The 16,765-nt window shown below is 41.4% G+C and overlaps 1 protein-coding gene across 2 annotated transcripts in view; it reads left to right on the forward strand.

Moving 5' to 3' along the window:
- Window positions 1-1,093: 1,093 nt before the first annotated feature.
- Window positions 1,094-16,765, forward strand: part of DENND3 (DENN domain containing 3) — a 39,607-nt gene continuing 23,935 nt past the window's right edge. For both annotated transcript variants that reach the window (XM_065628148.1, XM_065628149.1), the window contains exons 1-6: window positions 1,094-1,222; window positions 6,023-6,299; window positions 6,917-7,032; window positions 7,524-7,663; window positions 13,900-14,011; window positions 16,317-16,436. In XM_065628148.1, the coding sequence (XP_065484220.1) occupies window positions 1,139-1,222; window positions 6,023-6,299; window positions 6,917-7,032; window positions 7,524-7,663; window positions 13,900-14,011; window positions 16,317-16,436 (849 nt within the window). In that variant the 5' untranslated portion in view covers window positions 1,094-1,138. The remainder of the gene's footprint in view (window positions 1,223-6,022; window positions 6,300-6,916; window positions 7,033-7,523; window positions 7,664-13,899; window positions 14,012-16,316; window positions 16,437-16,765) is intronic.

Below are 16,765 nucleotides of genomic sequence, written 5' to 3' on the forward strand. Positions count from 1 at the left end.
TGCTATATAAACATACTTTCCTATATTCTGCATTTGTGACTTCCTCTAATTAAGTTATTTGAGAACACCAGAAGCCATATAGTCCTGAGCTTTACCACCACAAGAATTCAGACGATAAAATCCCCATGAAGGCCACACCTCGTGTTTCTGATGCTCTTCGTACTTTTTGCAGAAGTCTCTTCTGAACCCTGGACTGAAAACAGACTTGTGAAAGCCTGGAGCCATTTATATTGGGATTTTTTTTTTTTTTTTAATTACGCGAACGCTAGTCCACAGAAAAAGTTTGTGGCTGCGATGAAACTATGTCTCATACCTTCAGTTTCAGAGAAACTGCTATCTACAGTCTCAGGTACTTTATGCACCGGTCCCAGGGGAAAACACACTTCTCTCAGTGAAAATCTACACAGAGCCAATACATACAAAGTGACTCATTGTCTATTTAGATTAAACAGCTCAAAAAGAAATCCAGGAGTCCCCTGTGTTGTTTCTCTGCTGTGCAGGCAGCTCCACACAGAAAAGCACCAGCCTGCAACCAGCTCTGTGCTTACGGTTCACTGAAACTATGACCCCTGATAAAAATAAGACTCTTTATTTAGTTGCAGTCATATACTGAGTGTCACCTGCTGAGTCACCTGCAGCAAACAGGAGGGAATGGCACCGCTTATCAGAGCACCAGGCCGTGACTTCACCCACCTCTGAGGGCAGCCCTGAGGTACCTCAGCCCCTCCGGGCCAACGGCCCCACCGGGAAACCAGCCCGCGGCCGAGCGGGGGAAAAATAAGCTCCCCTTGGGGTCGGGAAGCGCCTCCCCGGGGAGGTTCCACCGGTGGAGCTAAAAGATGATGCGACGAGAGAGGGATTAACGGCGACCTACGGCCGCGGTGGCACAACTGGGCGGAAGATACCTCTGCCTCCACGCCCCGCCCGCCAACGTCCTGCCGCTCTGATTGGTCATTTTCCTCAGAGTGACGGGAGAAGCAGCCAATCAGACATGTTTCACCTCGAGGGCGGGAGGGCCGCTGTGTGAGGGCGCAGCCCCCGCCCCAAGCCCTGGCCGGCCCGCGGGGCGGGACCGGGCGGCCCAGCGGGAAGGAGTCGCCGCAGCCCGCGGTGCCGGCGGCCTCTGTCCCGCCGTACCATGGAGGACGTGCTGCCCCCGGGCCTGCTGGAGATCTGCCTGCTGGTCGGAGTGCCCAGGGAGCGGGTGAGAGCGCTGCTGCAGGTGAGGGGGGGGGGTCGGTGAGGTGAGGTTCTGTCAGCGCGGGTCTGGGAGTCCCAGCCGGGTCAGCTCCTCCCTGGCCGGGCCTCTCTCCCTCACAGGAATTTGACTAAAACCGAGGAGTTGCCTTGTTGCTGTTACCATCGGAGAGAGCAGAAACACTTCAAAGAAAACTCGTTTTGACGGAAGATCAAAGTAGGGGTAATTTGGTAGCAGCGTTAAGTAATTACACTTTTCAAAGCTCTGAGCTTAGATGAAGGATGCAACGTAGCTTTGTATAAGCAGGAACAGCAAAATTCTTGAACAATGCATATCCTGGATGACATCCCATTTCCCATCTTCCGTTGGAGATAAAAGCCGAAGATAGAGAAACAGAGCCTGGTAACTTGTATCCTTAGGACAACATGAGGTTTGAATCCCTGTGAGTTTAATGCTCTGAATTTGGCACAACCCGGGCAATTCAGACACGGCAGAAGCTGATCGGTTGGTTTCTGCTTTGAATATGTGGTTTATAATTTGTTTACGACTGTAGCCACGTCCCATGTGAGTTAATAATTGAAGTCCCCCTCTTGATTTTACTTTGTTAAGATATTCTGGTGGTTTTGTTAGATACCAATGAGCGGGAGTAGCTGCGGTGCCAGCACATGCCGAACGGCCAAGCTGCTCCCAGGGATTTCAGTTGTTTTGCTTGAAATTAAATTTGATTGTGTGCTCTAATAGCATTAGATAAAGAAGTCTTTGTTAAACTGGTTGCTGCTTACTCACTCGGGAGACGGCTTTTGCTGATGTCAGCTTCTTAGCTGATATCAGCCAAGTTAAAATTCCAGGATCTCATTCACGTATACATGCAAACTGGGGAAGTAATTGTGCCTTAAGTGTCGCCACCAGACTTTTGAAATTGGTGTGTATGTGTTGTTTCAGCATCTACGTGAGAAAACCCCAAATAAGGGGAATTTATCTTTTCATTCAATCTGCTCAGTTTGGTCTCATTGCTTCCAAAAAATCTGTAGAATAGCAAATAAATTGGCTACAAAAAGTAGAAGCCATTCCGATATTCCAGTTGCACAGCAGTTTTGAATTATTTTGTTGCTCAAGGTATAAAATGGAGTGTCAGAAAGGAAAGTAGTCCCTGTGCTTGTCAATATTAACTATAGTAATGCCCCTGGAAGCCGTTACATCACAGGGATTTCAGTCACTGTCTTAGGACAAGTTTGTAGATTTAATCCTCTTCCTGTTCCTTCTGTAGCACTATCTACATGAGGAAATGGTGGAATATGTTTTGTGTCTAATTTCAGAGAATGTAGAAAAAAAGAGATCTTATTGACAGAAAAGAATAACATTTCAATGGAAAGTAATGGGCCTCTCATATTTACAAATGAAACAGCTCAGTAAAAATCTTGAGAGTGCTTCAAATCTTGGTCTTGAAAGTGTGTTTGTGCATTCTTTATTGCAATACAGGGTAATAAAGTCAATGAAGTCAATGGGAGCATGATATAAACCACTCCCAAAGTAAGAAAACTCTTGTATGACTGACCTGTTGTCCATGGGGATTTCAGGAACAAAGACACAGTTTTGCACTGCAGGTCATGAAACTCAAGTTTTTGGGCTGTCATCCATCAATTGTCCTTATTGCCAAGATAATTGTCACTATATGATTTCAATTTGAAGAGATGAAAGGCTGCTATTTTCAGCTAAAGGTGTTGGAAGCGTGTATTTTGTAAGAATGAGATGTACAATAGTGAAGATCATACAACGTCTTTGACAAGACTTCTTTCCCCCAAGCTATCTTCAGCTATAAAGCTGGATTTTGGTATGGCAAGTGTGACGTATGAGCCGTCTGTGAGATGCCACAGATCTTCCTGTCGTCCTATCGCTGGGTTCTGTATCTACCCATCGCAGTCAGTGGTGCAGATCTTGTCTCTTCAAGTGTCTGCATCGTGCTTTCTGGCCCTGCTAATGCAGACGTAACCACCAAACCACTTTTTGCCACCTTGCGATGCCCTCCTGCGTGTCAAGTTGTGCGAAAGAAATGAGGTGTGATCAAGTTGAGCATTAGTCAACAGCATGAGCTTGTGGCAGCGAAAAGTAACGGTGTAAAGGCTGCATCGTCAGAACCGCAGCTCTCAGGTGAAGGGAAGGGATTATTACTATTATGGTTATTACTCAATGCTCTTGAGGTCACATCTCACCTGCATTTGGGTACCCTGATACCAGGGAACTGCTGACAAACAGGAGTTGTAAGAGGGCTGGAGGACAAGGGGGAAAGAGTCTTCTTCCAGTGGGATTTCTGAAACTTGACTGGATGACCCAGAGCAAGCTGATCTCACTTCAAAGTTATCATTGCTTTGAGCAAAGAGTTGCACTAGAACCCCCAGAGGCCGCTTCCAACCTCATTTTTCTACAGCTTCATACTTTTCCCTGCCCAATTATTCTTTAAAGAACCTAGTTCTTTCATGACATTCAAAATGAAATTAACTTCTTCAGTGACGGGAAGAGGAGAATGAGATCAAGGAAACACCAAATAGCTGAGATCACACTACACTGCTGCTTGTTTGTGTCTAAAATAGTGTGGTCATTGTAAAAAGTCTGTCTCTTACCCGTGTCCTATAGGGCACCGTTCTTGCAGGAACATAATCAGTAAATGGGGATGCAGTAAAATCCCCGACTTCTGGAATCTTGCAGGAAAGAAAAGGCATTAGTGTTTATAAGAAGCTGTGTATGATGCAAGGACATTTGATAGTAAAAGAGAAGCTTTTCAAAAATGAAGAAGTAAGAGTAGAAGCAGAGAATATAAAATGTTCAAAGACTAGTAGAAACAAGTTAATATTGTTCTGTTGCTGCCTATTCACTCTCCTTGAACTGAAAGGGTAAGAAAATACGACTTTGGCCGTAGACGTTAATAGGAGCTGACTTGAATGCTGACGATTGAGTCGCTGGGTCAGCAACAGTGCTGACAGTGCTGTTCTGTGGGGAAAAAAATGGTGTTTAATGCCTCTGTTGTAGTTTAAGACATCAAGGACCTGCCGTTTTAGAAGCTGTTAGACTGTGAGGCTGTTAAATCACTGGCTGTCATCCAGCACTTGGTAGCCCGGAGATACCTTCAATGTAAGTCGGGAGTTGCCCTATTAAAGCAACTTTGTATGAAAACCTCTGCAGGGCAAATCTGCCAAGTTAAGATTGCTGGTGTTGGAGTAGGTTTTGCATAACAGCCTCAGGGCTGAGTCTTAATTCTTAACTTCCTTCTGAAATGTTTAGCTGCATGTTATTTTGTGTGCGATCATGTTGGATTTATCTGCATTTCCAGTTTCTTCCCTTGAAATGGATTTCAGCTGCCAACTAAGGAAAAGGACACTTGAAGATTTTAGCATGGCAGGATATAGCACTCAGTACCCAATTTATAACATACTTTTCAAAGTCATTACTATCTTTTGAATATGCCAGCGAATACTTATCTGAACTTTTGTCTTTTCTACTCTAATTTCTTTCTAGTTCAGACGCTGTGTGTTCTTTAGAAGAGTGTTTTTTCACCTCTTATTTTTATTGAAGTACTTGCAAGCATCCTATTATAGAATATAGAGCTTAAGATTCAGTAACTAATGTGTCATTTTTTCTATGGTGCTCAAATGAGAAGAAAACTACTGGTGGACTCATCTACTAGGACAAATTAGCTGAGGCTTTCTGTTCCACAACTTGGATGGTGGAAGATTTGCTTTAGTGAAGCAATAGAGTTTTGTATGTTGTAGCTATTTTAAAAATTAGGGAAACTGTGAGAGAGGCCTTGGTTCTCAAGGAATATCTTAAATGCAAGTAATACCGATGCATCATGTCTGAAGGTAAAAGCAGCATATATGCTTCACTGACCTTTGAATCAGCACAAAGTTGAAAACAAAACAGCTTTTCAGCCGCAGTGAGGTTTGCCTTTCCTGTTTCCAAATATCCGTTGACCAAACAAAGCTTTTGCTTGCTGTTTTAACCTTACAGGAAGAACTAAAATTGCAGTGAAGTAATTGAAAATGCAGCTGCTTGTCTCTGCTATATGGTCAAGAATACAAAGAGTGCTCTCAAGTACAAGGAAATATCCTTTTCTGATGACTTCCTCCACAAGTTTTTCATAGTGAGGCACCGAGGGCTTTCAGTGCAGTAGTACTTCTACAAAGCTGCCTACTAAAAAATGTTGTGTTTTTGTACATGCTCTTGGGATGCCTGTTCCACTTTGTCGTCAGTATATGGAGAATTTTTCATGGCTTCATGTGGTGCAGTGTCTTAAAATTGTGTTTATTGTAATGGTGTACTTTCTTGATTGCCTTATAAAGTTAAAATTGTCTTGTGAAAGTTTGTGTGTTTTTGTTTTCTTTTTTGTAGCAGTTATTCTGAGTTAAAATATAGCTTTTCCTCAAGTTAAACAAAGACTTATCTAGAGAGTTCAGCTGTCTGTCTTTGTTTTCGTGTATTTGTTGCCTGTTTTCTCTTACTGCCAGTGTATATTTTAAGTAGAGCTTATGTTTGATCCTGGCACTTTGAAGGAGGATATATCATATTTGATATGTTAGTTTTCTTATGCCAAAGGCATAATATTGATATGGTACATTTTGAATGATGAAGAATGATTCTTTGTCTACTGAAAATGCTGAGAGTATTCCCCTTGCATTAACATAGGTAAAGTAAGAAATTAGAAGGAACTATTTAGGAAGAGGGAAAAATGTATTCTAAACCCACAGTTTTAGGAGTAGAGAGAAAACAGGGCTAAAAATGGTTTAAAAAAACCTATCAGGATGAGCCTCAATTTAGGTTTTGTTTTTACAGGGTACTCAAAGAAAACCCAAAAATCTTCCTCCCCTTGATCCAGAAGTTCTTTCTGTGTTTGTGCCTCCATTTATCAGCCGAGATGATATTCAGGTGACTAACACAAGTGGTAATCATTTGAATAAAAGCAAACGCCGGTCTTTCCGAAAGAAGAAAGAGAGACCAAAGATTGAAAATCTCAAGAGTCTCAATGGGGAGCAGAAAGCACCTGACACTGAAGATATTACAGTTCCAAAGGATATCGATCTTATTGGTTTGCCACAGCTTTGCTTCCCAGGTACAGGAGAACCTGTTTTAATATACATTTGTTGATCCATAGTACAGCCATTTTTTTTTAATGATCGTCTTCTCTATCTCTTTATATTCCACAGTCTAAAAAATATGTGTTTGTGAGCAGGTCAGTGATGAAAGCAGCTGTTACCTGAATGAGGTGCTCTTACTCTATGGCTATGTTGTGTGTAATGCACCTAAGAACAACAGTAGCTGTTAATTATTTTTTTTTTCCTTCCAAAATGATTGAGTACTCTTTCCCTTTTCATTTGGTATTAAGATATACCCGAAGTCGTGACTGTTTGCTCCGGGAAGTTTTAATATGTGTGTTGCTGTTGCAGACCTTATAAATACCTTGAAAGAAAATAAGTGAATGAGCACCATCTATTTTATTTTGCCACTTAAAATGCTGAATAGTTCATATAATATTTTTGTTTCTTCTCTAATATGTGGCTTACAGCCTCTGTAACAACCCTAAGATCACATGGATGTGCATTTTAATCTCTTAAATGAGAAATTTCTCTTGAAATTAAGTGGAAATGTGCAGTATCTGTCATGAATCACTTTTCGAGCAGCTGTAGTTAAATATGTGGTTAAAAAAAGAGGTTTCTGTCTTCATTGCAGGAGGACTTTATGTAACTTCTGAATCAAAAGAGGACCACGTTCATTTCCTGGTCTTCACAGATGTTTGTGGTAACAGAACATACGGTGTTGTTGCACAGTACTACCAGCCTATGCAAGTATGTTATGCTTTTATTAAAACATATTAAAAAATATAGAATCGAACAAAACGCCTTGAGAATAATGTCAGGTTTGATTTATGAAATTAGTTAACAGATTTCTTTTTAATGTTTGTAGGAATACAGAACAAATCATACTTTATATTGCCATTGTAAATTAAGTACATTGGAGCATTATTGTATTAAGAAAAACTGTTATGGATTTCAATTAGGAGTTTTGAATATTTAGGAGCAGACTTTGTCCCTTGGACATGTTTTTGGTGAAGATTGTACCCTGTGTTCTTTCTAAACGTCTTTTGCGCTGAAATTATTTTTAATACGTATGTTTGTCTTGCAAGCCGATGTTTTTCTGAAGGGCTTAAGGGAGATATGATACCAAATTCCCTCAAAATTTCAAGGGAATTTGGATGCCTATCTCTAGAGTTCTCAAGAAAATATCAGCTATATATTCATGATTAACATAAACACATTAATCTGTAGTTTTCTTGCAGGATGGCTGTATTTCCCTGAATGGACAGGCCCATTGGGAATCTGCGCAGACTGGGAAGATGCCTGTCTGTTTTGTACCATTTGCTATTTGTGTTATATCCAGATATCCATATTTCAATGCCCTCAAGGATTGTCTCTCTTGGTAAGACTTGCTTTCCTGTCTGTTTCTCCTGGAAATAGCTGTGCAGGTTTTAATACATGAATTTGCATGATGCAGTCGGGATAGCTGCTTAATGCAAAAACAGGCGTTAGCTTTTATTTATGGTAGTGTGAGACTGTGGGAGAGGAAAAGAATAAATGTAATGTGAATGTTACTCAGACAGTAAGTGCAAGTTCTGAATATCAAGCAAATTAGTTATGATGTTGTCTTTGTTTCTTTTCAAGGTTTTTGGTGAGTCTAGAAAATACTAATTTGCAGGGAACAGATTTCTCAAAGATTTTGGTATTTTTTGGAAGAGGGTTCACTATAATTTTGCCACACTGGTGAAAATCACTTTGAAGAACAAAAACCTTTTCATAATGCACCAAATAAATGTCATAAGAACATGAATGTATGTATTGATAAGCTGTTAATGACACTTTAGCTAAATAATCCAAGTTACTTGAGGGAGTACAATGATTGCTTGGCTGTTGTAGAACTAGGAGAGAAAATGTTAGGATACAGAGTACTTCAGGGGTTAGAAACACTAAAATACTCCGCAGTGTAGATGAGTGAAAAGATAAGTGAACATAGGTCTCTCCTGTTATTTAGTAATTTAACTTATTTGAGGTTGTGTGTTGCTTTATGGTTAAATTGTTAAAATTTATGCACTTCTATTCCAAAGTGGATTAAAAACTCCTTGCATCAGGGAGCCTGTCTCTGTTGGACATTTCTGGGTAATCTTCACTTGCAGACCTGTAGTCCAAAGGTAGAAGACTCATTTTTTCACTGAATCCCAGTCAAGCTTTCTAGAGCCAAATTTGAAGTGAGGTGTTTTCCTTTTGCAGGTATTTGCTTCTTACCCGTAAGTTGAAAGATGTTAAGAGTTTTAGGTCGGAACTTGGAGCTTCCAGTTTGTCCTGCCAGCGGTCGGTATGCTGAGCAGATGAGTAGGCGAAGGTGTGTGTCCTGGGTACGAGCTGAGGTGCATCCCTAGGCCCTAACCCGACTCTGTACCAGGAGAAGACGTGAGCTTTCACTTCCATGCCCCGTGCAGCTCTTCTTCCCCATGAACCTTCCGCCTGACGTTCAACAACGCCAAGTGCAAGATCTTTCACCTGGGTCGGGGCAGCCTCTGGTATCAACCCAGGCTGGGGATGAAGGGCTGGAGAGCAGCCTTGTGGAGAAGGACTTGGGGACACTGGTGGGTGAAAGGTTGGACATGAACTGGTGATGTGCGGTTGCAGCCCAGAAGCCTTTTGTGTCCTGGGCTGCATCACAAGGAGCGTGGGCAACAGGTCAGGGAGGTGATTCTGCCCCTCTGCTCTGCTCTGGTGAGACCCCCCTGCAGTGCTGGTTCAGCTCTGGGGTCCTCAGCACAGGACACACATGGACCTGCTGGAGAGGGGCCAGAGGAGCCCCAGAAATGACCTGAGGCTGGAGCAGCTCTGCTGGGAGGACAGGCTGAGAGAGTTGGGGTGTTCAGCCTGGAGAAGAGAAGGCTCCAGGGAGACCTTATTGCGGCCTTGCAGTGCTTAAAAGGGGCCTGTAAGAAAGATGGGGACAGACTTTTTAGCAGGGACTGTTGTGATAGGACAAGGAGTGATGGTTTTAAACTAGAAGAGGGGAGGTTCAGGCCGGACATGAGGAAGAAATTTTTGACACTGAGGGTGGTTAGACACTGGCCCAGGTTGGCCAGAGAGGTGGTGGATGCCCCATCCCTGGAGACATCCCAGGCCAGGCTGGACGGGGCTCTGAGCAACCTGAGCTGGTGAAGATGTCTCTGCTCATGGCAGGGGTGGCACTGGATGAGCTTGGAAGGTCCGTTCCGACCCAAACTATCCTATGATTCTATGCTGTGGGCTTGGATCTGGTTGGAGCACCGACAGCCTTGCCCTGGTTTAGATGAAGAGAGAGCCCTGGAGGAACAAAGCAGTGCCGCCTTCTTGGCCAATTCAGATGTTGCCTCCAAAAAAGCTGTGATATCAGAAATGAGGTGCTCTTGCAGCCCTGAAGTATGAGCAAACACCACTGACGCTGTTCATTCTACCTCTGCTCAGTCATTTTAAAATTGGTTTAATGCGCACAAGGGACATGATGGAAACTAGGTTTTCCCAGGTTAGTGTGAAATCAAGATGATCTGTAAAATATTAATAAAAAGGAAATGTTTGTTTCCCTTTCTGCTTTCCTGCCTAGATCACTTTTTCCACTCCTTATGTTTAAGTCAATTACCTCAGCTGTTGGTATTGCAGGAACTGATTCATTGCTGCCTTTTTATAGTCTCAAATCTAAAGTAAACTCTAATCTGACTCTTACAGCTGTATACCTGAGCTGTGGTGCTCTACTGTTTATATCCAGTCTTGAAAATAGCATTCATTCTTTTTTTTTTTTTTATACTGTGAACTCACGCTAGTGTTCCACTGGGTGGAAAAGAATATAGACTCAGCTTTACAGTTATCATGTTCATCAGTGGTTTATACAGTATATTCATTAGTGAGTAATCTCTTTTCTCAAGTGAGATGTTTCTGAGCTGGAAGAAGCAGTCAGTTTGCAAACGGATTTTTTTAAATAGCCCACTAAGGGAAAGGTGGGAAAGTGTTCAGGAAAACCATCGAAAATTCCAGAGGTTACAAAAACGTCGCTTCTATTTGTTTAGAGCAGACAGGAACCAGGTGGAGTTAACTCTCTAGAGATAAAAACTTACACCTCTGTGTGTGTTTTTTAAACATTATAATTAAACGTTTCTGCCTTGGTCATATGTAGTAGGTTTTTGCACCTATTTAAAGCATTAATGTCCAAGCTAACTACTATGGATGGCTTTTCCCTGTACGTTGAGGCTGTACTGGTTTCTAAGGGGAGTTCAGATTTATCAGTAACCTACTATCTAATCTTTAAGTGATTTGTAAATATATAAATAAATTAAATTATAAAGGAGTTATCAACAGCACAGTAGCCTTCCATGTGAGTACCATGTGTTGTTCTGGCCATTTAACGGGAATTTCAGACAGCAGCACAATTCTTCTCACTCCTTTTTGCTGCTGCATCTGGATGTAAGATGCAAATGTGTGTAACTGGCAGGCGAGGGGGAAAGCAAGTGACAAATCTGCATTCCCCACTGTACTGGGAACTCAACTGATTAAGTTTCCATGGTATTTTCTGGTGGATTTTATTTATGTATTTAAATCTCATTATTGCCGTGTATTTTCCTTGGTACTATTTGATAGATAATTGCAGAATGTCTGCCCTACTTTATTTTTTTTTAAAGTATTTTACTGTGCCAGAGTATACTTGAGTGGAAGGAAAGGAAGGGGTGGAGAGGTACCATTTTTCCTTGTTTTGGTTGGATTACTGAAATTTTTCCATATGGCCTGAAGCAACTGCTGGGATGTGTGGCTGTTCTGAATGGAATATAAGCAATTACACTAAAGACCTCAGTGATACTTTTAGAGCAGCTGTACAGCTGGGGATGTTGCAGCTTTTTGTAACACTACAAAACGTTGACATTGTTTTCCTGTAAACCAGAAAGGGAGTTATTTGCAGTTTGGGTGCTTTAGCTGTAATCAGGTGGCCAATGGGTTACAAATCTAATTAAATGTTTTCGTTGACCGGGTGTACTCAAGTAGTAGTGCCTCGTATACTTAACAAATAATAACATGTTCAGCAGTGCACTTGTATCCTTGGAATGCTTCACTGGTATTTTGCAGGATGCTTCAACTGCTGAATCATTCTGCAAGTCTGGAGATTTGAAAACACTTGCTGGTGGACCTCAAACCACCTATTTCTAGTGCGTAGCCCTTCCCTCGTGAGAACTAGTGAAAAACCACTGTTTGTAATTGCTAATAAGGGCCTGATGTTGAAGTAGCATCTAAAGGGGTTCTGCTTCCATTCAGGAGCTTTTTGCAGCAAGATATTTCATTTTCCTCCAGATTTCTGCTCTGTGTAGCTTATTTTCTCCAGGACCTGCAGTGCACAGGACTGTTCATAGGTGAGGTGGTACTTGTTTTTGTTCAGAAGAGTCCTCAGAAGTCTTTTATTTTTATAAGCCTTCCCAGATAAAGTCCAGGTTCTTAAACTTTTTCAAATGTCATAGAAGAAATCACAACTGAAAACTGAGACTAAACTGAGCTACAAAGGCAACGTCTAACTATAAATCCACGTAGGTGCTTTGAACTGCCAGGGGAACTTGCAAACTTTCATCATAGTAACGTAGGTCTTTCTATTCTCTGTAATTAATTTTATAACTAATTCACATTACCAGCGTACAGTGCTTCCAAGTCCAGAACAATTTGAATGGAATGTGTCTGCCTCTCTCCAAAGCAAGCAGATGTGCATCTAGACTGTTTCACAACTGTTGGATTATCCTACAACATTATTTTAAAAGGTTCAGTTTTAAATTGAGAGGTTTGGACACTTTGCACAGGTAGTTTTATCTCAGTCTATTAAGCTACATGAAAAGTGAAATATCCCTGGCAGTAATCTCCTTCTGGATGAACTCCCACCTTGGATGGATGAATAGACTCCATTCAAACAGTAAATCTTCCAACCTGTGCGTTCATCCTTTCAGTTGCCTTGAAAAAGGGTGGAAGTTTGCAAATAGCTCACAGCACTGAGGCAGTACAAAGGACCTGTTCTTAGATGTTCTTGCTTTCCGAAAAAATCTGTCTGTGGACAGTTAATAGAGGTAATGGAAGGTTCGTAAACTCCTTAGCTCTCTGCTTTAATGTTTCTGAGATTACTTCGTTTATTTCAGCAGGCATTTGCAGTGCGGAGCTGTCAGCTGCTGCTACGTTGCATTTTGGGCACAGTGATCAGGGAGTTCTTACTGTCCTTTCTGTACATCTGCTGCTTTTTCAGCATGGGAGTCAAGTTGTTTCTGTTGTAACATTTACTGGATATGTTGATATGTGCTTTTTTGCCCCAAGACAAAAAACCAGCAGGTCTATCTATGCCGTTAGGTCACATCCAAGGCATTACTAAGTGTGACAGCATAGTTGTTTAAATTGATGACTCTACTGTCTGGTTTTCTTTGATAATTCTTAAATTCCCCCTCCCCCCCGCCTCCTTTGCACTCCTAAATAGCTGATGGGCTTTTTGGGAATATGTTTAATAGCCTACTACTCAGTCCAAATATGGCTTTAGTAAACTGAAACGTCTCATTAATCCAGTTAAAAGCTTAGTAATATACGACAATATTTTTATTTGGGAATCTAAATGCCATACACACATATGATGTCCTGGATTCTAATATATCTCTTGACCCATTCAGTTGCTTTCTAAACCTCTTTCTTCCTGAAGAGCAAGTATTTTTCAGCAGGAAACCAATAAAACTGCAAACTGAAATAAAACCTCAAGGGGGGATATAACCATATTAAGCTCCTAGTTTCTGTATATATAGATTTACAGGCTTAAATTTCTGATTTTGTAAAGGCTTGGGCTCTGTTGTTTTGCTATAAACATGCATTTGAATCTTACATTGAACAAAATGCTCTTTCTGACTACAAATATTTAATTTACATTTCAGAAATGCTGTTGCACTTAATGTTTTGCAGTCTTAATATCATGTATGTTTAAATGTTCTTGAATTGATCTGGCAGATACTATAAACCACATGACCTTTGTGGCTTTGACACAGCTAGGGTAATACAGGTCTAAAATGGAAATATTTGGCAGGTTTGCACAACCGTATTTGTTCTTTGTAAGGGTAGGAACAATAGCAAAGAGCAAAGTTCACACAGGCCGAGGCCTTACGCTAAATATGGCTCTTGCTTCACATTCCTCTACAGTTAAGCCCATGTCTAAACTCTCCCTTTTCCTTTGGTGTTGTTTTTTATCCCGGAGCTGATGTCTGATGCTTGGGGTGGGAGAAACACTGTGGCACTATGTTATAACTTGTGGGTGTTTTGTTTCTCAAGCAATCTCTAGATGACACTTTTTTAGGTGCGTCTCACCTCTAGGTTTTCTTTGCCATCATGACATCCAGTGTGCTGTCTGAATCCTCTGATTTATATGATGGAGCACTATTTATGCATGGAAATAAAAATAAAAAATGCGTCTGACACAGCAGCATCGTTAAAATTAAATGGAGCTGCTAAAGTATCTAATAAATTAGAATTTAATTAGCTGGAATAATAGCTTCATTGCTCCTAATAATTTTTTTTAGCTTGAGGTTATCAGCAAAAAGGCTTTTTTTCTGTTTGCATGTTACTATTTATGACTAATTTTCTACAATTTAATTTCAGCTTACTAGTGCAACTACGACCTTTCAAGGATTTAGATGTTGAGGAGCACATAAAAGAATTTGCAGCAAAGTTATTTTTAATACCGAGCCCACCACCAGGACCCCTCCACTTGGTAATTACTGATGCTGAATTTCATAATCACTGTAACATTATGTCTTACAAAGCATGAAGATGTTGTTTTCTATAAATTTGGGGACATTCTTCAGTGTCAGGTCAGATATATTGCTGATTGAAAACTAATGTCAGTACCTATGCTTTGCAAGTAAGGCTGTGCATTATTTGTACATAAAATAACAGTATGACCAGGGTGCAGGTGTGAGCACTGGCATACCAGTTAGTCACGCTGTTTAATTTTTAACACACTCCTGGGAAGGATTTAGCTCATCTCAACTATTTACTGTCTTGAGATGATGCCTGCGTAGGTCTGGGGACAGCATCATCTAGTTTTTGGTTTCTAGATAGGCACCCCACATATCATCTGCTAGAACTGATTGGAAGCTTTAGTCTGCAAATGCTCTATAAGAATGACAGCTTACTTTTCACCTGAAATGGCATCACCTTCTCATTGAATAAATCTGTATAAACCCCAGTAAATATCACTCAACCGAAGTGTGGGAGTTCCCTATCTTGTGTCTGCTACAGGCTTGGGGAAGAGTGCCTGGAAAGCTGCCTGGAGGAGAAGGACCTGGGGGTGTTGGTGACAGCAGCTGAACATGAGCCAGTGTGTGCCCAGGTGGCCAAAAAGGCCACCAGCATCCTGGCTTGTATCAGCACTGGTGTGGCCAGCAGGACCAGGGCAGTGACCGTCCCCTTGTCCTGGAAACTGGGGAGACCAAACCTTGAATCCCGGGGTCAGTTTTCAGCCCCTCACACCAAGAAAGGCCTTGAGGTGCTGGAGCGAGTTGAGAGAAGGGAACGGAGCTGGGGAAGGGGCTGGAGCACAAGTGTGATGGGAGCGGCTGAGGGAGCTGGGGGGTTCAGCCTGGAGAACAGGAGTTGAGGGGAGACCTTCTGATCTCTGAACTGCCTGAAAGGAGGCTGGAGCTTGGAGGGGGTTGGTCTCATTTCCCAAGTACCAAGTGACAGGATGAGAGGAAGTGGCCTCAACTTGCGCCAGGGGAGATTTCGGAAAGGGGTCAAGGATTGGAACAGGCTGCCCAGGGCAGTGGTGGAGTCACCATCCCTGGAGGAGTTCAAAAGATGCGTAGATGAGGTTCTTACGGACATGCTTTAGAGGTGGACTTGGCAGTATTAGGTTAACTGTTGGACATGTTGATCTGAAAGGTCTTTTCCAACCAAAATGTTTTGGTGATATCAAGACATGCTGTCTGATGTGGATTCTCATGCCTGTCATCTTGATTGTGTGATGGGTGGACCTGCTGTGGTGTGACTGAGAAGCAGCGCAGTCCCTGTGAGAGGAAAGAGGCCAAAGAAATAATTTGCTGGAACAACATGTAGAGCTCTGGACTTGTTATTTTCTTGTATCTGAATGACTGGGGAAGCAGAACAATGTGAAGTGGATCAAATATTCTGGGTTGGCTGCTGCCTGGATAAAACCTCGCTGAGAAGAGAAACTCGCATAAATATTTGTATTCAGTGTGGAAGCTGAGGTGTGTGGGCTCTATTTTCTTCTTCATAACCCTTCCCAAGTTAAACTGTGTGTTAGCTGAGTCAGTGATTGCAGCTGACTCTCACTTTTATCTACTGAAAGAGATTTTAGGGAAGTGATGCTTGAGCCACAGACTTCTCCTTAGCTGTTTTCCTTGACCCTGGGATGAGGGGTTAGGAAAAAATAGCACAGCTGGAAAATTGTCTGAATGACTGGCTGAACCAGCTGCTGAGTGCTGAAATGTGGAGCGCGTGCAGGACCTGGCCCCTGGAGATTTGAGCTGGATTATTTGAAACACTGGAAGAGCTCACTCATTTTGGCTTGTTCTGTCTTCTAACATGAGCAACCATGCTCAGTTCTTCTGTTCATATTTTTCCTATTTCCTGTCTGAATTTTATCAGTACTTCTGATTTCCCAGATGTATCTACAACTATTAATATAAATTCTATTATTTTGTTATGCTTATGTGGTTGGACGTGGTGATCTTAAGGGTCTCTTCAAACCAAAACAATTCTTTGATTCTGTGATTCTAAAACAAGTTTAATTCTGTTAAAAGAATATATATGTATATATAAAATTTTATTGGCTAAATAACCTATGAGAATGAAAGGAGACAAAGTCCATGTTAATCTTTCAAGCTGATTATTATGCCTTTTAATGTTTCCCTCTCTCTTTCAGTTTTCTGCAGTACACAAATATCTTTTTGCTCTCAGTCTTAGTATTTTGTAGTTGGAACTAAAATCCTGAATTAAGTGTGTTGTGGGAACATTTTCTTTAAGAAGTAAATGGAAAACATCTGCTATTACAGGTATTTAATATGAAACCACTTCAAATAATTATTCCTTCGCGAGAGGATCCGGACAGTCCAATTATTGACTTGGATCTTCACCTTCCATTGCTGTGTTTCAAGCCAGAGCAAGTGCTGCAGGTAAAGCTAACTGATACTTTAAAATGTATTAGAGATTGACAGTAATGGTTATTTGTGGTTTAGAAAAAAGCAAACTGTTTAGTTACAAAGATATTATAAAGCCAGGAATTCAGAATAGCGTTAGTTCTGCATATTAGAGCTATGGGACAATGAAATATACTTCTCCTTAAGATATGTTATTTATAGACAGGATTAGATTAAGGCGTGCTGGAATTCTTTCTCCTGTGGTTTAGCAGTAGGTACTGAATTTCTTAAGAGCATGTTTTAAGATATAAATACCCAAGCTGATTGACAGATTTCATTTTGAATTCTTGTTATGTGCAATTCTA

The sequence above is a fragment of the Caloenas nicobarica genome, chromosome 2 (assembly GCF_036013445.1).
Source record: "Caloenas nicobarica isolate bCalNic1 chromosome 2, bCalNic1.hap1, whole genome shotgun sequence".
NCBI lineage: Eukaryota > Metazoa > Chordata > Aves > Columbiformes > Columbidae > Caloenas > Caloenas nicobarica.